Raw genomic sequence first — 20332 nt, forward strand, 5'->3', positions numbered from 1 at the left:
CTCAGGCTGAGGGCTCCACAGGGCTGCCCGTGGGCACCCGGGGCCGCGGCCGCCTCTCGCCTCTCTCTGCCACTGCCGAGGAAATGCTCCCGGCCCGGCCACGCATGACGCAGGGCTTTGCCTGCCAGGAGCTGTAAACAAGGCATGACGGTCTCATCACGTCCCAGATGCTCAGCGTGCTTTCTCTGTCGAGTGACTGACTCAGGAGAGAGACAGCAGCTAGCGCTGGGGTGGGATGCAGGCCTGCAGCCCTGAACGAGGTGCTGAGAAATCCCACAGCAGCCTTGAAAACTCTGGAAACATTTAAAATTCAAGACCTTTTGCCACCTCTGCGAGCAGCAGAACATAAGGGAAGGGCTTGAGCTCCATGTTTTCCTGCCGTCGAACAGACATCTCCCACAGCAGCCCGAGGAGCGGGATCCCAGGCGCAAAGCCAACGGGCCAGGCTCCAGCCTCCCCCCAACGGCACCGCGGTCCCTGGGGAAGACCTCAGACCTCGGCTGCCGGCAGGGGAGCGCAGCACTCCCCACTCTGCACTCAGGCGGTGTCACCAGCCTGCCAGGGGCACAGACACCCGTCCCCGCCAGCTGCCGCCCTCAGCGCCCTCGCAGCTCTCGCTGCCTCTGCCGCAGCTCCCTTCCTTCAGAGACAGCCTCCTCAGCAAACGCCTTCCCTGCTTAGGCCAGCCCAAGCCATTCTGACCAAAACAGGCTGGACACAAAGCCAAGTGGCTGAGCTCAGAAACACACCTGATCCGTAACCCTCGGGGCAGCACGGGGTGCCTGATGCTGAAGGAGAGACCCTCCTCCTCCTCACTCGCCCCCTGCTCCCACAGGGGCAGAGCAGCAACTCCAACAACACGGCAGGATCGCAGGGCACGGCTGCAGCACAAACAGGGCACGGCTGCACCACCACCAGACAAGACCCAAGCCACGGCCCAGCTGGTTTGGGAGGTAGCAGTGGAGCAGCCACCACAGAGCTGGCACAGCACAGGGTGTGGGACATGTCCCCACACATGCACCTGCAATGTCAGAGCCACCCACATATCAGAGCCAGCGGGGGGAGGCCTCCATGTGTGGCAATCTTATCTCCAAGACTACTGTAAGCATACCCAAAAATTCACTGATTACATAGAAATAACCAGCAAGTTCACCAATGTCACAAAAATCCCTGCTGAGAAAACCACCGGTTGATCTTTTCAACCACAAATCAGATTCCTAAAGCTGACTCGTAACCAGAAACGTCCCCAAACTGACCTGCATAAGAATCAAACTTGAAGGCTTTGTTTTGCTTTCCAATCCACATGCTTTCCAATTTGCATTAATTATTTGATTCCAGCAGACAACCAGTCAATAAGAGCCACCGTGAATTCGGTTCCTGTCTGTGGTTGTATGTGTTATAAAACCTGTGCCCACTACTGACTCCTTAAGTACTGAAGACACACATAGCTTAACATATCCAAAAGACAACGCAGTCACATCTCATATATCAAAAGGCATATATTTAATCCTGAGAACTCATGGTATTTTCACTCATATTTGTTATTTGTATTTGGCATGTGACAAACTTGTATCATCCACTTTTGATTTTTTAAATTGTTCTAATAAGAGTTTTTGTCATTTGTTAAAACTTATAATTAAAATAAGGTTTCATGAATGCATATTCTGACAAAATATTAACTGTTACCAATGGGAGATGACAGTAACCCTTTGATATCAAACAGTATTGTTTATGTTTACTTTGTTTCCTAAATAGCAGATCTGAGTCATTGTGGTCTACTGTGTAAATATGTATTCATGGATTTTGTCTACAGTGCCAATAGAGCAAATGACTTACAGAAAGTGTGTATTCTATAAGTCCTAATGAGGTGCTGGGTCATAAACATTATTACGCAAGAGCGCACAGAGGCAACGGAGACTTTTCTCTCTACAGCTCAAGGCACTTTTACTTTTAGAATTGGTTTGTTTCTATAAATAAAGGTGATGTGACTGCTCACACAAAATGTATCTTAAATTATTGCATTGATTAAACAAAATAGAAACAATATCTTTTTTTAAGCAACTGCTAAGTCTATTTGTAAAGTGTTAATACTTATACTGTATATAGAAAAGCAACATTTAAAAGTGGGTAAACCCATGTAGCAATGTAAGGAAAATAATGTCAGTGCTAATTAAAGATTATGATTAGTAGAATATTCATACCCAGAAGAACTAATTGTCAACAACCAAAATAGTTATGTCATTTAGGCTTTAGAACCTGCTTGATTAAAAACTGTAGTAAAGTCCTTCTGCTGCCATTTATCTGTGCAGCTCCAATAACGGCTAAAACTACGGAGATCAGTGGCAGAATATTTCAAAAAAAGAACCACAAGAGGAACTGCAATGTTACTCATACTCTGTTTTTCTTTCAAGTCTTGACTCATAAAATACTTCAGTGTGGCCTAAGAAAAAAAATGAGGTAATACTAAGGCCCACTCATTCCTGCCTTTTACAAAGGTGCCAAAACATCTAACAGATGTAGGGATATATCTCTCCTCTGTACCCTGAAGGGCACTTGGGAGAAGGTCGTACTTTCCTTTGCTGGCTTACAGGATTAAGGCATATGCACCTGGTAAAACAGTAGCTGCAAACCGAGGTAGGAATACAACACACACATTTGCGCAGCATTTTGTCCCCTTCCTCTTCCCAGTACTCTCTGGGAGCTCCATACTCTCCTCACACTGACCTCTCCTTAACAGACATCACAGGAGCCTGAGAAGGGGGTTGAACTACAAAGAACAATATTTACCATTTTAGTACATGCCATTCCACTACATTCCAGAGTTGTTATTGTTTTTCCACAGTTATTGCACAAAAAGGATGCTAAAGCCACAAACTGAAGTGGTCAGTTATGTGGGAAAACTGTTATCAACTAGGAAAGCAAAAAAATGGCAAGGTAAAAAATACAGGGGCAAAGCAGACCACACACTGAGTCTGAAAAGGTATTCAGGATTAAAAGGGTGACCATTTTGCACAATATTACAGACCTCAGCGGAGTGCATCCCCCACTGACTTCAGTTAATATGTTTTTCAGATAGTTATGGGCATTTGTGGGAACCAATCTCCCTCAAAATTCTTCCCAGAAACTTCACATTTTATACAAAAATCAAAATCTTCTACATTCTAAGAGACAAGCACCATACTCAAGTGAGGCTACAGTGGAATTACAGCTAGCACTTTAGATGTGAACTGAGCTACTATCCAAAGAAAAATCCCACTTCTTATCAGATGCTCTATCCATGATTAGCCATTGAGCTATCTGGTTTGTTAAACAAATTTAATTTTACTTTCTTTTTTTTTCTGGATCTGGGGAACCTTGCTCAAAAACCTGAAATCCAAAATTTCTAGGAAAAGTCAACTCTGCAAAGTTTCATTTCCAAAGCATCTGGTTTTTTTCTGATGAAAAGCTGCTCCACTCAAAAACCTGGACCAGTTCTGTACCTCTAGCACCTACAGAAGTATCACTTGAATAAGGTCAGCAATATTAAATTCAGAAGATATATACTGAGCCTGGCAAGGAAATGCCATAATACTTGTAGGCCTATGTATGTAAAACAGAGCAGTGTCTGGCTCCAAAATGAGAGCAGAATTACAAAGGAAGTCAAATTCAGCCAATTGTTAACAGTTGTCTCTCTATCATTACAACTTTTGTGCTGTATATGTGTGCATGTCTAGCACTGAATAGAGATAAGGCACTTTCCAGAAAGCAAGGAAGACTGGAATTAGTTTTACGAACTGGCAAATGAATATAGCTTCCAATAAAACTAATTTGCTTTTAATTTGGCAAAAAAAGAGTGTCCCCAACAGCTAGTCTCTGAGTCATTCTTCACTTTCATCATAGGACACTACGCTTTCTTTCCTGTGGTAAAAGTACATCTGGTGACTCAGAGGATATTTGTCTTAAATATTGACCACTGAACTATCTTACATACCTTAGCAGCTTCACAGACTCAAAAGAGTAGTATTAGAGACACAGAAGAAATACTTACTTGATTTTGAACCACAGGAGGGGGCTATCTGACCATTTGGGCACGTGCACATGTTTGGTCTAGAGCAAAATCCATCCCCACAGGAATGTCTGCAGATTGCTATTAAAAAAACATAAATGCCTTTAAAAATGCTTCAAAACCCCCAAACACATAAAAAACACCTGATAGAAAGTATGCATTCATACTAAATATCCATACCATAACAAATACCTACAAACTCCTTAAATAGCATACAACAGATTCCAGAACAGTTCCTCCTGTTGATCCACATTTCTACAGGGGACAGCTGAAACCTAGACCTTCAGAGGCTGCTGTGAAAAGGTCTGGGAATGTGCACAGGCCACACTAGATGTAGGGAGATTTCCTTGCAAAAGTGACACTGTGGTCCATTTTACCAGACCACTCTTGGAGGAAGGACGGCACTGAGGCACCATTACAATGCTCTCTTTATTTCTCCACCAGACACGCAAGCGTAATAATTCCCATCTGACAGTACATTGCCTCAGTATCTCTGGAGAGGGTCTTATCAGACTTAAGCAAAGTGCCTTTAATAATTATTTCTGGTACATCGTACTATTCATGTACACATGAATATGCATACAGCACTATGATGTATGTATATATGTATATATTTATATCCCTACATATATATTTCAGGGATGTGGTCCAAACAAGCAGAGAAAATGTACTTGCTGGCCCAATGCTGTTGCCTCCTTCCATTTACTTAAATAGATTAACATATTCCACAGCTACTCGCTCCTGAAAGTCCACACACCCCTTGGATCCCTTTACCACAGACTTAAACAGAACATGTGGATGAGATTAATCCTTTGTTAAATGCTGGTATCACATCACTGTATTGTAGCCCACAAAACTTTCTGTATTAGCTTAATATATTTAAAATGGTAAAGAAATTATGTACAGATGCTATTGAAACCATACAGAAACACATTTCAGTTCTTGTACACAATTAAAAATAGCCTGACAAAGAGGGACAAAGATAAACCTCAGTCATAACACACAAGTGGATTAACTTACGGACTATGCATTGGTTTCCACCAGGTAAAGTTTTCCATCCAGGGCAACAATAAGCATTGTAACGTGATCCACATACATTTGGTCTGGAAAAAAAAGGACGAATTCTTATTTTTACTCAGAAATATGTTTTAAAAGTAGAAGCATAAAAACAGAAAAAGTAAGTCTTTGCAATATACATTTCAATAATTAAACCTAGAATTGTTGTTTGTATTTAGCAGAACTGTATGCCTTTGGTTGTTGGGTTTTTTAGGTAACATTCACTTTTAGAAATTGAAGATTACGTGAAAAATACAAAATCAAATCAGTAAGATCTGAACAACAGGAACAGAATGGGCAAACCTTGTCCCGTATCACTCCATATCTAGAAAAGTAGCATACAGAGTTTTGGAGCAAAACTCCCATTGTAAATACAAAATGAAGGATCACATCCATCATCATTAGCAAACACAGAAGAAATTTAGTGCTCTTTACCTGATCAGTTTAAGCTTTGTGTTGCTTTCTCTTCTTTACACTAAAGCACTAGTACTGCTCCCTTGTATTGTCCATGAGCAAAATTACGTATGTACGAGTGAAACATGCCAAACATGACATTAGCCAAACACACAAGCCAAAAAATGTAAACGCTTCGTTAGCAAAGATGACTTACTATCAAAAAAACCATGGATGTGGGTGCATGTAGAGAGACAGGGTCCTGTGAAATTATTATAAAGGGCCTGCTGCACTTCTTAAATGATGGATCTGTAGGAATTTTTCTTTCCAGGCAATTTCTCTCATCCATATTTACCCTTTCAAATAACTATATCACTAGAGTTTACAACGAAAGCTGACAGGACATGACACTTTTCCTATCATGATTCTGTTGGTAAAGTTGAAATGGTTCTATGCCCCTCCCGGATAATTTTTTTTTTTAAGTCTAACTTGTCCTATTTATTTAATGCATCTATCCATGCAAGAAAGGTAGTAAGAATAGCTTCAAAAATGGGAAAATGTGCCTCCTTTTGTTTTATGTTTCATAATTTTTTCAGAGGAAAATTTTACAACCTCTATTAATATCATGAGCAATTACTCAATATATTAATGCAGCTAAAGCTACCTATAAACTAGTACTTCCTAGAAACTGCTTTATTAAAATACTGTATACAGATTAGAAACAGATTTAAAGTGTTTATTGTTTTAGGAAGGGTTTTCTATCATTATTTTGTCCTTGGTCTTTCATAAAGTTCTTCATGCAATGTCTAAGTAAACAACAGTTACCTCATATGCTGAGGCAACTTAAGACAAACAATCTTGATATACATAAACATTTATTTATGAACATTTTCTAACTAACAAGACTTTTATACTCGATTTATATAGGGATCTGCATTGTTAATGCAATTTCAAGTATTCTGATGACACCAACTTTGGTGACACCTCGTCTTCTCATTAAAAGCTTGGCCAGAAACTAGTTAAGTCAGAGCAAACACTGCCACAGCCTTCCCCTGGTTCTGGATACTTACAAAGTAGGAACTGAGGTGAATGTGAGCAACACAATTGGACTTGTTGCAGGGCCCTTTTCCCTTCCTGCAACTGCTGTTACAGACTCAAAGTCTTATTCATATAATTCCAACGTATTCAGTTTTAGTAATGTCAGCTACTTCCCTGCAGGGCTATATCCATGTAACTTTCCTCGAGTTCCCCGTTCATCAATGCCAAATGTTGCTCCGCGATCATCTGCCAAGTAAGACTGGCAAGCAGACAAGTGAGATTGCTTTTCACCTTCTCCAGTCAGAGGAAATAATGGAACTTATTAAGACAGACAGAAGGAGTTTGTTGCTACCTGTTACAACCTACAGGCATAAACCAACCATTTCCGATCTGAGTTGGTCAGAATCTATAAATAGCTGACGATAAAGCGATGTTTAGGTGCTCTGACAAATTTCAGTCTCAGCAAGTACACGGCTTTTGGGACCATCTGGTCCAAGTTAAGAGTCAGGAGCAGATTTTTGTGCCATGGGGAAACCCGATTTTAAAAATCTGTTTCCAAAATGGGGCTCTGGAAAATGTAGATGTGCCAGCAACCATGAAGTCAGAGAGACCCTGGAAGCCTTGAGGCTGTCCACAGGGTAGGCTCAGCTGTACACCCAATAAGTTCTATTAATAACTCAGATGCAGCATGCTTAGCCTTTAAAAAAAAAAAAAAAGTCATCAAACTGTACTTCCATGGAACAGTTTGAGCCTGACAAGTGCATATTCCAGTGGAACACTTCACCATCAGAAAGCTGCTGTCTAGCTTATAAAAGAAACCCATAATAAAGTTTGAATGCTACTTCTTTGAGAGAGAGGCAGTGTTCTGGTGCCTATTTGTAAAATTTCTTTAAAAACAATTAATTTTGATGGTTAAATTAATTGATATTTAGGAAGTGATCTAACGATATAGCAATAAATCCCCATAAATAAATAAATAAATAGTGTATTTAAGGAATAACAATTTACCTCATGTAAAATCATGGAAACCACCAATCAAATTGTAAAGCCTCTACCGTGGTACTTAAAACTGCTACCCACTGTTATGTTTAATAGAGCATATTTTCCTGCTGATATTATAGGCTATGAATACTAAAGAAGCATTTTATATTCTTATAAAACTGTTTTCCTGAACAGCGTTACAAACAGAGTTCAGTTATAAAACCTAATTTGTAACGGTAAAATAAGCAAAAATGCCTCTGTACAGTCCAAGCAACTTGTGGTGCCCACAGCACCTTCTTTTCACTCCAAAGTCCAGAGGAAGGAAAGAACATCTCGGGAATAAAGCTATTCCCATCGCAATTTAAAAAACACAAATTTTAGAGTCACTTATGAACTGTAAAGTATAAAAGTATTTCTGTAATGGTATGGTGCTGAGAGACAGTATGACTGATGGCCAGAGTTTCATCAAGAATATCCAAAATAAACAAATTAAGTCTATGATTAATGATATGCAAGTACAAATTCAGTAGCAAAATGAGTTGAATAATTATCAAAACAAGTTAGTCATCAACTAGAAAAGTCTTAGAACAGGAGAAAGAAAAAAGTTCATCTGGAAATTCTGATAACTACTGCTTGAGAGCGACAGGGCTGGCTGACAGCACCTGCATGCACCAAACTAGAAGATAATCCTCAGGAACAACCATGGGGAACCTTCATCCTCATGATGAAGTAAAGCTTCGTCTGTCCTTTCCACCCACGTGGGGATGGAGCCCGGGCAGGGCTGCAGCAATAGCTCCTTCAGACGGACAGACGTGGTCCTGCCCCGGGTCAGTGCTGTGCTGCCCCCGGCTGTGGCTGCAGCACACATTCTCAAATGAAAGCTCTCCTTTCTCCACGGGGCCGCAGCACATCGTGTCATGGAAAGGACCAACTGGGTTCATCCCTCCCTTGCTACTCTTGCTCCCAGCGCCCTGTCTCAGCAAGAATGAATGGCTGCCTGGCTCTCTCGAACTGCATGCGATTACCCAGCAACTGAGGACAGATTTGTGGAGCAGGCACACAAACATAAAATGATGAGAAGCAAATCACGCTAAGCTTGGTAGTGCCTTCTTATCAGATAAAACCAGGCAGTGAGGGTACGTGGCAGCCAGAGACATGAGCGAGGTGTTCAAAAGCCCTGTGTGAAGCTGGTAGTGGGGAACATCACCCAGCCCAGGAACAGGGGGGACCTCCAGCATTGTGGCTGATCTCTCCAGCGCCCCAGCACAGACACAGCCGGAGCCCCACACTGCAGCCTGCCCGGGGGGTGTGCTAGTTCTGTACATCCCCATTCTGCCCTGCCTGTGACCCCTCAAGGAAATTACAGCCTTCTCCTGAAGAAAGTATTGCCCATCTGCAGCTCCCACGGGAGGAAGAGTTTCTGGCATTGCTGTGAGCAAGGCCTCAGGAGGAAATTTTGTCAGCAGCACTGCCATGCACCGGCCAACGCTGTTGTAACCCGGGCTGAACCAAACCCAAAGCGTGGGTCTTGAATAAATTAAACGGAGAGACCAGACAGAGTGGGCAGAGAGCGGCTGAGAGAGTAAGAGAGACAGCTGATCACCAGTTACAGCTGAGCTGAGATGCAGGGATATCGGGGAGGGTTTGTCATCGTTCCCGCAACTCACTTTTCCTCTCCCTAGGAAAACACAAGGGATTCTTCCTTGCAAGCGAATGTTTAATGAAGGACTTCTTTTAACTATTTGGTTGCAGCAGCTAGCATATGTTTAGCCTAATGCGGAGACCCAATTTTCTGGCAGAAGAGATACAATTTAAAGCAACATGATCAGCCAACAGTTATTTTTAGAGGAGTCTTTGCCTATTTTCTTCTTACCTGGGTAACACTGGTACCTGCTAAAACTGTACCCAGAATTATTTGCTCATCATTTCCACATAGAATTGAAGAGGTGCTGCCATGCTTGCACTGGCAGTTAAAAAGGATGATAAACTGCATCTGAAAAAATGGTAGGCTGGTCTTAAAAAATGTGGTTGTCTAAGTCTGAATATAACCAACATACTAAGAAATAGTAGCTAAGGCTCCAGAATGTGAAGAGGAATAGCTTTTATTAGTCATTTTCAAGAGACACTTAATCAGATCTATACATTTTGCTGTAAAACAGCTTTATGTACCTCTCTAAAATTCTCAGCATCTGAGAGTAAATGCTAAAAGCATGGAGCAGCCCAGCTCTGCTGACTGCACTGGAGCTTCACTCAGTTTTCCCACTGAATCAAGAATTTCCATTGTTAGAGATACTCCAAACCTGAGAGGACATGGCCACGAGCAACCCAATTTAAGTTGACCCTGCTCTGAGCAGAGGTTGGACCATACGGCCTTCCAAGGTCCCTCCCCACACAGACAACAGAAGCCAGGTACCTGGTGCACAAATTACAGGTGGATACCGAAAGCACCTCCTTTTGCTGTGCGGGCACCTACCCCCTCCTCCAACGAGCAGCAAGCAAAGCACAACCATGAAGGGAAGATCCAGTTCCCAGTGCGACACAGCAGGTAACAGCTACAGCAGGTGACAGAGAGCTGCCTCAAGCCACCCGGATACAGGCCATCCTGCACATCAGAGCCCAGTGAAGAAGCCTGATTGTCGTTCGACCTCATCACTACCAGTGAGCACGTCCACAAACTAACTTAACTACATGGATGGATAGAGCAAAAAACACAGATGAGTCTGCATTTAACATGTATAAGCCTCATTTCCAGGTACCCCAAATACGTCAAATGGGGATTGCTTCTCTGTTGTTTAGCTAAATATTAGAAAATTGGATATTTTAGTCACTGTGCGCTTTTCCATCTCTCACTGAAGAGGACTCTTGAAGCTGTTTATTTCGATTGTATAAAAGGAAAATCTGGGAAGCAATGCTAGACTCTGAGAGCAAACACAAAATACAGCTTTTATTATCCTACAACAGATAAGCATGCATTTTTAAGCAAAATATGTTTTTTACATACAAAAGATTGCGTCTGATGCCATCACTTTTACAATGCAATAAGTGAGCCTGGATGCTTGTGCCATGCAGAGAGCCTAATATGATAACTACTTCTCACTCTGACAGTAAGGATACTGCTGTCCCAGAATCCTGGCTCAGTTCAACTAAAAAAATAACATGCAGAGCAGCTCAACGGGTGTCTTTGGCTGCAGCCTGTGTGCAAGTCAAGAGTTCAAAATGACATGCAAGTTTCCTGCAGCAACACTGAACACTTTCCTAACCCTAACTTCCATCACACTGTGACAGCTAAATACAGCAATCCAAGAACAGCATTTGACATTAAGGGAATTCTTCCGCACTTGCTCTGAAAATCTGACTGTGTCTTTTGCAGGGACAGACTCGTGTAACCTGACAGCTAGGCACTGTTCTCATTTATAGTCAGGGACAGATGCATTTCTAGCATGTATTCCCCTGACTGTTCCCACTTGAGAATGTCAGTGGGTCCAGTTTGACATCCAGTCTACTTGGCTGTACAAGACATGTGAAGTACAAGTATGCTACCACAAAAACTATCTGCTGGGCCAGACAAGCACAGCTCGTGAAGAGGAGGGATCCAGCAGGTACTTTCTTTAAAATAAAAAAATTTTTAATAAAAAAGAAGTGGAAAGGTGCATTCAGGGTACAAACACTCATAGCCTGTCTATCCTAGTAGCCCTAAACAGATGTGTAACTGTGGGCATGGGCAAAAGTAGCTGTCCAGACATCACTTCCAACAGGGGAACAGGAAAAGACCAGGTTACACCTCCTGCACCTCTGCCCACACGCACCATGTACCTGCCATCAATGGGGGCAGAGGCCTCTGACGGTGTCCCAAAAGAAAGCAGACAGGCAAGCTCAGGCTCTTGGCCAGCTTGTGCTGTGTGCCGGGCTGAGCAGAAGCACAAGGACTGGCTTGGGGCATGCTGGCCAGCCCAGCCCCACAGCTGGCCAGCTCAGCCCCACAGCTGGCCAGCCAAACCCCAAAGCTGGGCAGCACAGCCCCACAGTTGGGCAGCCAAACCCCACAGCTGGCCAGCCAAACCCCACAGCTGGGCAGCCTCTTGGCAAGCCTTCCCCAGAGGCTGCAGGATGAGCTGGTGCCACCCACCGTCCCCATCCAGGAGCAAATGCAAGCTTAGGGACTCTCATAAACCTGACACTTACATTAACAGTTTTCAGTTAATGTCCCTATGTGTTAAGCAATGCCATTAATTTGTGTTTAAAGTGCTCTCCCTTAGGCTATTGGAAGATTTATTTTAGGTGAGATAGCAGCATTTCTCCTCCCCCACTTCACAACACACTGTATCCCACCCTCTGCCACTCCTTGCTGGGACAGCGATACTGTGTTTTCCAAAGGCCAGTTAACTGCATGTCCACCATAACGCAACACGAAAACTCAGCTGATATGGATCCCACTGTTTTAGTTCACCCTGACCCTAGCACTGGTAATATCCTCTGTGTACAGGGAAGAGAAAAAGATGGAATATCAGAGGGAAAAAAACAGAGAAGAATAAAAGAGATAGGAAAAAAAATCTTCCTGAAAGGAAACAAATTTTAGTTTGAAACCGCAGCTGAGCATCATGGGATATTCTGATATCCTCCAGCAAAACATGAGAGAGGGGGAGGCTAGAAAAAAGAGGATGAAAATGATTAAGTCTGTAGACAAAAGAACAGAGGCTTTCATTTGGTATTTCTGAGGCTTTAATGGTCATGAATCATTTCATAAAATGAGTAGAAATGAAAACAACAGATTCTCCAGCAAGTCAACATTCAAAATATTCTTCCAGATAAAAGCTAGGAGTCCTTCATACTTCAGTGAAGATCTATAAGCAAAACCAGAAGGCACAGGTTTTAATTTAACAGGCTATATTTTACCTCCCAATGTACCTCCCAAAGAAGAACCCAACTTTGCTGAACTGTCACCAAAAAATAAAATGATTCTTCTCATGCCTCTATCTGCACATCAACCTTAGCATAAATGAGGCTGTTCAGTACATCTGAAATCCTTTAAAAATAAATAAACAAATAAATAAAAAAAACTTGAAGTGGGAGAGTCAGAGTAGATGAGAAAACAACCAAAGGAGACATCCACAACACAACACCGAAGAGCTACAAATGTATTTTCCAGCACAGTGCAATGGTTAATCAGAAACAGTCCACGCCACAATTGTTTCATTCTACAAAAATATTTACTGAGTCTGGTGAGTAAGACCAAAGTGATGCACATGCATCTATATCCTCTTCGTCTTTAGGGTTCAGCAGGGAGATGAAGAAGAGGAACAAGATGGAAGGCGATCTTACTGCAAACCAACAAAGCTAATGATTAATTTCTTACTATTTCCACATGTACACATTCAAAGATTCCTAGCTCCTAAAGACTTGTTTAAGTAGAGATGGTCTCCTTTTAGCCAATGTGTACCACACTTCTATCAAGAGGAAGCTTTCCTGGTGATCCATGTGGCTAAACAGTTTAGGTCTTGCATTTTAGGTAGTGCTATTCTAACAACCACAAGCTGCTGAGTCCATTAACACATTTAAAGTGACGCTTGTCAAAACTTGTATTGAAGTTCATATATTAAACATTCAAGTTTGCAGGATGGAAGATGAACAACAATGGAAAAACTGTCCAAAGTGAGCAGCACTGCTGAACACCACAGCACAGGAGAGGAAAATAAGCACACAGGAAAACAGAAGCTGCAATTTTATTCAATAAGGATCACTGTAAATGAAGCAGACAGATGGACTGTCCTTGCCAAACCCTAACCCACTGATCCTCCCATTGCTACCAAATAAACTGACAGCAGCCCTACGCTTACTTCAGGTCTGTATCCTCAAGCCCAGTATAACCCCTAAGGTTCTGGCACAGCAGTGTGGAGTTGCACATAGAGCAGCTTATCCAGTTAACAAGGCAAACATACCAAGATCAGACTCAATCTGGGGAAAAACTTGGGGATCCACCACAGAACACAAAATGTATCCTATGCTGGCTAACAACAGGGGAGGGGTCTGCTTTTATAAGCCTTGAGTGGGCTGTTGCTTGAGGAAAGCGCAGCTGTGGCTAGCATCCCAGCCACGTGCCAGAGCCGACTTCTGCCTTCTCCAAACCATTCTCTCTGGAAACCTGCACTGTAACCTGCAAGCTACTCAACCAGGTGCAGGTTGCTGTTCTTGTCCCCAATGCTTTATGCCTCCAGTTTCTAACGACTGAACACCACCTGTTCCTCCTCAATAAAAGTTTGACTAAACACTAACAGATCAGAAAGTCTCCAGAAACACCACACAAAAGATTAGATAGCTCCCTCATTTATCAGTGGAAGAAAATCATTACCTGGAACACAAGAAAAGAAACAAAGTGCAATCCATGACATTCAGTCATAACCACAGTCCGCCTTACACAGGACCCCTCAGGGTGGAGGACGGCAACGTACCTTCCTATGATGGGACACGAAGCGGCAAACCCAATGTGAAATTCTCCACTCACTCTGTACACGAAGTACGAGCACATCACAGCCCAGCTGTGCCCCATCCTGCAGCATCTGGGCCAGCATTTCAGGCCAGCCTGATACAGCTATGGGCTATGCAGACCAAAATAAATAAAGAAATAAAAGAGGGGAAGAAAAACTCTGCCCTCCTGGTCTTCAGGGTATCACCTTGGCAAAGTGGTACTTGGGGACAGGAAACCTGACAAGCCAATTTTACAATATTTCCAACACAACCGTGTTTCGTACTGTGCATCAAGAATACTGCTGTACTGTTTATTGCAGCCTTTTTCCTCCATTTGCTCTATTTGTGACTTACTACCATCAAATAGGAAAAGAGTATTTCTCTGATGTATTTTAGGGGGGGTGGTGGTCTAATTCGAATTTCAAACAAAGTAGCTTTGCATTGCTACTGGCTCTGGATAAAGCAATCCAGCGCGGACTATTGTCAGACAGCTTTCGTTAAATGCATTTAAGAAGTTACATTCAGTATTTAAACTAGTATATTCCAAAATGTAACTAAAACCTATTGTGGTAGCCAGGTAAAGACATGTATATGACCAGAACTGAAAATAATGTTATTCCTTCTTTAAATATTAGTGCTTCGGCAAGTGTTAATAACAGCTATTGCCAGCCACAGAACAGATTCTGTGCTGGCTTCTCACTTGGTTCTGTCTGTTTCCCCTACTCCTCATCCACACATCCTGCTCCCCAGAGAAAGTCACACCTACATCAAATCGCATCATACAGTCCTGCTGAAAGGAAACATGTACATGAGAGACAGTGCCAAGACCTATGAACTCATTTCACTCTAGAATTAGATTATCAAGGATAATATAATAACAACAACAACAAAAAAAGTATCACAGCCGTTGGCAAACAAATTCATAGAGGTGCAGAACTGTAACACTATGTGTAGTTGCCAAGCACTTTAGGTTTTGCATTAAGATGCGCTGGCACAAAAGCTCTTTACCCTCCATACAGGCTCTACCCCGTAAGGCACAAAGGCTGCAAGGAGGTCGGCCAGGCTGCCTGGACGCCTGGCGAGTGCTCCAGCACATCAGGTATTACAGCCACTTGCATGCATTTTTAATTAAGATGTTTATTCCCAAGTATTCAGGCTGCCTCCTGCTCAGAGTGACACGACGAGGTGTGGCACCAGCAGCTGGCCTGAGGTGTGCAGGCCAAAAGTGGTAAGAAAAATCCTTGAGGTTTTTCAGTATAAACCAATATTTACCAGTATGGAAAGTCTGCTTTTCTTCAGCAGGCTTTTAGTGGTAAATATTGGTTTAAAACGAAAACCAGAAGCCTTAATTATATAGTTGAATACTGGAATTATGTTATAGATTAAAAGACTGGTTTTATTTCAGGGAGCAGTGATGCATGAAAAGGGTCAAATCCAACTGAGTTTACTCAAGTAAGCATATCAGTAAACCTGTGGACTTCATTTGGGATGACCAAGGAAATTAGTCCAAAAAACCTCAATCCCCTGTTGAATAGCTTTAATCCAAGAGTTTTATGAATAATTTTGGAGCCAAGTATCCTGTTCTGCAATATTCACTATCATTTCAATTTAATAAAAACAAAGAAATTAAAGTAATTCTTGCATAAATGTATTCATTAGTGTGTTAATTAGAGTCATGTCACAAGTCCGCTATCTTGAAGAAATTTTAGTTCTTTTAAAATTTCTGCGGAGCTATTTGTTAGGCAAATAATTGCTTTATTTGGCCATTATGCTGAGAAGAGATTGACTGATCCTCTGTAGAGTTTGAGGTCTTTGTCTGGCATCACTGGAAAATGGGAAATTCTAGTTAATTCCAAGATCTTTAAGCACAATACTTCTTGTATTCAATCAAGTATCAATCAAATCACCAGCATTTTTTTTTTACTTTATATTCAAATGACTGAAACATATATAAATTGTTGACTTCGAGTATATATTGTTTAGAAAGAACTTCCCATGCATGGCCAGTTTTGTAGGTTTTATTTCTTCAGAAGTTGACACTACATTCTTAAGTGTTTAAGGGGTAGCAGGATAATGGCTTGATGCCTTATAATTCAATACATTAACATTTGCGTTCAAGTTTTGGGGTTCCGGCGGATAAAAGTGTCTCAGTAGCAGCTTATTAGTTTAACTTGCTGAATCATAATGGATTCCAGCAACATTTCCATGAATGGAGAACCTGGTTATATTTTGACATAATTACTGCCTTTATTCGGATTGCTTTCTGATCACGTAGAGGCACCAAGCACGAGCACATAAGCACACATTGCCTTAGACCAAACATAGATGGCACTACAAGGGCTTCATTGCTGATGCCTTCATAGCTGGATCAATTCAAACTACATGAGCAGCAAGCTTAAAGTCTTAAAATGAGTACATAGGAGACATTTCCAAATACTTTAAAATTATCAAAGTTAAAATATACTTCTAGAATCATTGTATATGTTCAGACAGCTCACTGGCATAAACAATGAGGCAAAGGTCACAAGGACAAAAGCAAACATCTCCTGCAATCAACAGCTTTCAGTAAAAAATGTTAAGTGGGAAAAATCATGAGAACTGAAACAGATCAGAGGCTCCTTCATTGCAACATACAAGACCAGTATTCACACAGAGACTAACCTCAATACTTTTAAATGCTAAAACACTTTCAATAGTCATTATAATCAAACACGCAAAAAGTAGAAATGTAAAGGGTTTTCTCTAAAAATGTATCCCCATGCTCCTACGATCAGAGCAAGAGTTCACTGCAAAAGGAAGGAAAAAAAGTCTTTGTCAACTACAATAACATGAAAATAAAGTTTTCCAGCATCTGTTATGATTTGTATTACAACTCTCAGATTCCCAAATGTATTCGTACTAAGCAACAAGCTAAAAAATAGTATGTCATCTTGTAAAATCATATTTTTAGTGTTTTAGTCCTTCAGTAACAGTGAATTCTCCTTGTTTAATGTATATACAGTTCCTGTACATTAAAAATATGTTTTCCATCTGGCTTTCCAAAGAATTAGTTCCAACCTTGTCTGTTAAAATGACAATTCTTTTTATTCATATTGTACAGTACCACACCTAAGGAAGTGCTCATAATTGCTAAACTGGAAATATCCAGCAGGATTCACCCAACAATGATCAAGATGACCGTGTGTTAACAATCTCCTCCAAGTGATCTGAGAACTCTACACTCAGCCTCAAATGAGTGTTACAGAAAAAGGTCTAACAAGCAGCCAAACTAATTATTTGTTTTGTCTTTACTGTATCTAAGATCATCTGGCAAGTTACTATATTCTTGTTAAGAACCTGCTTCCCAAGGGCACACATTCAGATTAGTAATATACCAAATAATTGACCAAGATAAAAAATACCTAAAATTGATATTATCATTATCTCTAGATTTGCAAATTACTAAATAGATATGTGACTGACAGGTAATACACAATCATTGCAAAGCACATAAAAAAGGAAAGCTTCAGTTAAACATAAGAATCAACTCATAAAACTAAATACTTACCCTAACCCATTTTAGATTCCAAAAATAATTAATACTTGAAATATCATCTCTTGATGCACTACTATTACTGCCTAAACAACACAATTTTAGGGCAACAGTTACAGTCACCAAATAAATTTTATCCTCAGCTAATGTGCCTCTAACTTCCACTAAGTCCATCAAGTCAGCACACATGTGCTCGATGGCATATTCTGTCCCACTGGTCAAAAAAGTGTGTTTGTCAGTTTGATATTAATTCAGAGTCCTACAATGAGAAAGTTTATTAAAACATCCTGAAGAATAAAGGCTATTTCTGATAAACAGTTTTCCTTAACTTCTTTTATTGCTTGCAATTAGTACTATATACTTTGGTACCTGTCCTCCTCATCTCCCGGAATAGTTTTTGTCACAGGAAGGGATCTACTTTGTCCAACTATTTCTCTTGTGACAAGGTATCAGGAAATGAAATAATAGTCTGACCCTATGAAATCATATCATTTAAAACCAATACTGATAGCTTGCATCCATTTCTGCAGCATAGAGACTTGAAAACCTAAACCTTTTTCTAATCACACAAGCATAAGAAAGCGCCAAGACTGCAAATCTGAATATAAATAAGAAGTACTATACAATTATGAGAAAGTTAGCAAGAAATTAAAAATATTTATTGAGGCCTCTAAAAATAAAGTAGTAATAGCTCTTTGTTAAGGAAGTCAGAAAAAGAAAGAAAATATCTTGCATCCCTTACTGAAGGATAACTATCTCCATACAATTTTTGCTATATTTGCCCTCTGCCTGATAACTGAAAAATCTGGCTATGGCTGAAAAGGTGCGTTGGAACACCTGAAAAAGGAACTTCTTTTTTTTCCAATATTGCAAGCTTTTCACCTTTCCAGGGAACAAAATTTTCAACTGCACACAGATGCAATGCCTTTCAGCTGACTTAACAACTATTTTTGCATTGAAAATGTGTTCCATTAGAATTGGGAAAATAGTTTGTCTGACACAGATTTACTCTAAAAAAACACCCTCCTAAGCATGTACCACAATGTTTCATAATGACTGTAAATTCTTGTATGTTTGGTCTTACTCATAATAGTACCAGACAGCTCTGATACCAAAAAATGGTCCCTATTCTTCTCTCCCTGTTGTCCGCAGGTCCCAAGAAACACCAGGTAAGTAAAGACAGTCCGTTTGAGTGAAAGAGAATATGCATATTGCAAAAGGTTTAAAGTGGAGATGAGAGAGGACAACTAATTGAAAGTGCATGCTGTGGTCTCCGGATCCCACCACTGTTCTGTTTTATGCAAAGCAGCAGTACGGGACGCGGCAGGAATGCACAAGCCCTCAAGTCTACCTTTATCTATATCCTTCCTGGAACCTAAATTAGCAACCTCCGAGCTACAGGGGCTCATCCTCACAAAGCATCACCCTCCCAAAGGCACAGCAAGGCTGCAGCACGCAAGGGACCCAGTTCCCTGCCCCACGGACAGCCGGGGGAGTGCCGAGAGGGCGGCGGGGCTCCGCGTCCCCTGCCCCGGAGCTACCCCGGGACGCTGCGGGCCGTGTCCGGCGCCCCCAGCCCAACCTGTCCCTCGGCAGGGGGAGCCCCAAGGAAGCTCGGGGAACTCTCCCACCCCCGCCAGCTCCCACTGCAACGGGGCAATAGATGCATACGCACAGACAGACCCACGCCCGCTCCCCGCACCGCGGGACCCCGGCCCCGCACCTACCCTTTGAGTGCGTCGTGCCCACCGCCGCCCTGCCCTCGCCTCTTGGCCCGACTGGCCCGGCTCTCCTTGGCGCTCACCCCCCCGGCGTGCCCGGCGGCGGCGGCGCCCGCCTGGGACGCCCACAGCACGGCAACTCCCAGGGCGATCCCCAGCAGCCGCCCCCGCCACATCGCGTCCCCCGAGCCCCTGGGCTGCGAGCGGCCGCCGCCTCCTCTCCGCCGCCGAAGTCCGCCGGTCGCCGCCACCCGGTCTCCGACCAGCCTCTCCAAGGCGAGCTGCGAGGGGAGAAAAGAGAAGGCAGGGGAATTAGGGACCGAGGAAAAGCTGGCGCGGCCGCCCCGCGCCCCCACCGCCTGCCCCCGCGCCCCGGCGCCGTCGGCCCCCGGCCAGCCCGGCCGCGGGAGGCGGCGGCTGCGGGGGATGGCGAGAGGCTGCCCGGACTCTACCTTCCCTCCAACAGCATCCGCGGGGGCTCCCGCTCCCGCCGCGGACAGCCCGTGGCCGACGCCACCGCTCCCGGACTGGAAGCGTCTCCCGGGCATGAACCCTCCCCGGCTCCCCGAGCCGGGCACCGCGGCGAAATGCGGCGGCTGGAGCGCGGTGCCCGGCCGGGGAGCGCCGCGGGCAGGGAGCCCCCTGCCCAGCCCGCCCGCCCCGGGAGAAGCCCGCTGCGAGGGGCGCGCACCCGCTGGAGCCGCCGCCGCCGCCGGCTGCCGTTCCCGCTGCTGTTCCAGCTGCGACCGCTGCACCCACCGCTGCTCCAGCTGCGGCTCCAGCTGCCCCCTCCCTCCTCCTCCTTTTTCCCCTCCTCTCTCCCCCCGCTTCAAGTATCGCCCGCGCAACACTTTCTCGCGAGAGAGAGGTGAATAAAAATGTCCCCCCACCCCCGACCCGCCACCCCGGGGGCGCTCAGCACAGCCCGGGCGGCCGCCGAAGCGAGAGGCCCGGCGGGTCACCTGCGCAGGCTGCCGGCCCGGGCTGCCGGGATGCTCCGGCCCCAGGCTCCCGGGAGCCGCAGGCGTTGTGAGGTCCTGCCCGGCAGGACGGGGCTCTGCCGCCTCCCGCGGCTGTCTGCTCAGGGCACCCGCCGGGTCCGAG

General features: G+C 43.5%; 1 protein-coding gene across 1 annotated transcript in view; it reads right to left on the reverse strand.

Annotated features, from left to right (window-relative positions):
• FBN1 (fibrillin 1) overlaps window positions 1–20005 on the reverse strand; it is a 151290-nt gene extending 131285 nt beyond the window's left edge. The window contains exons 1-4 of the mRNA XM_065641987.1: window positions 19920–20005; window positions 19235–19509; window positions 5066–5148; window positions 4028–4126 (exon numbers count right to left, since the gene is read on the reverse strand). Of these exons, the coding sequence (XP_065498059.1) occupies window positions 4028–4126; window positions 5066–5148; window positions 19235–19404 (352 nt within the window). The 5' untranslated portion in view covers window positions 19405–19509; window positions 19920–20005. The remainder of the gene's footprint in view (window positions 1–4027; window positions 4127–5065; window positions 5149–19234; window positions 19510–19919) is intronic.
• Between the last annotated feature and the right edge of the window lie 327 nt (window positions 20006–20332).

This window comes from Caloenas nicobarica, chromosome 10 (assembly GCF_036013445.1).
Source record: "Caloenas nicobarica isolate bCalNic1 chromosome 10, bCalNic1.hap1, whole genome shotgun sequence".
Classification (NCBI taxonomy): Eukaryota; Metazoa; Chordata; class Aves; order Columbiformes; family Columbidae; genus Caloenas; species Caloenas nicobarica.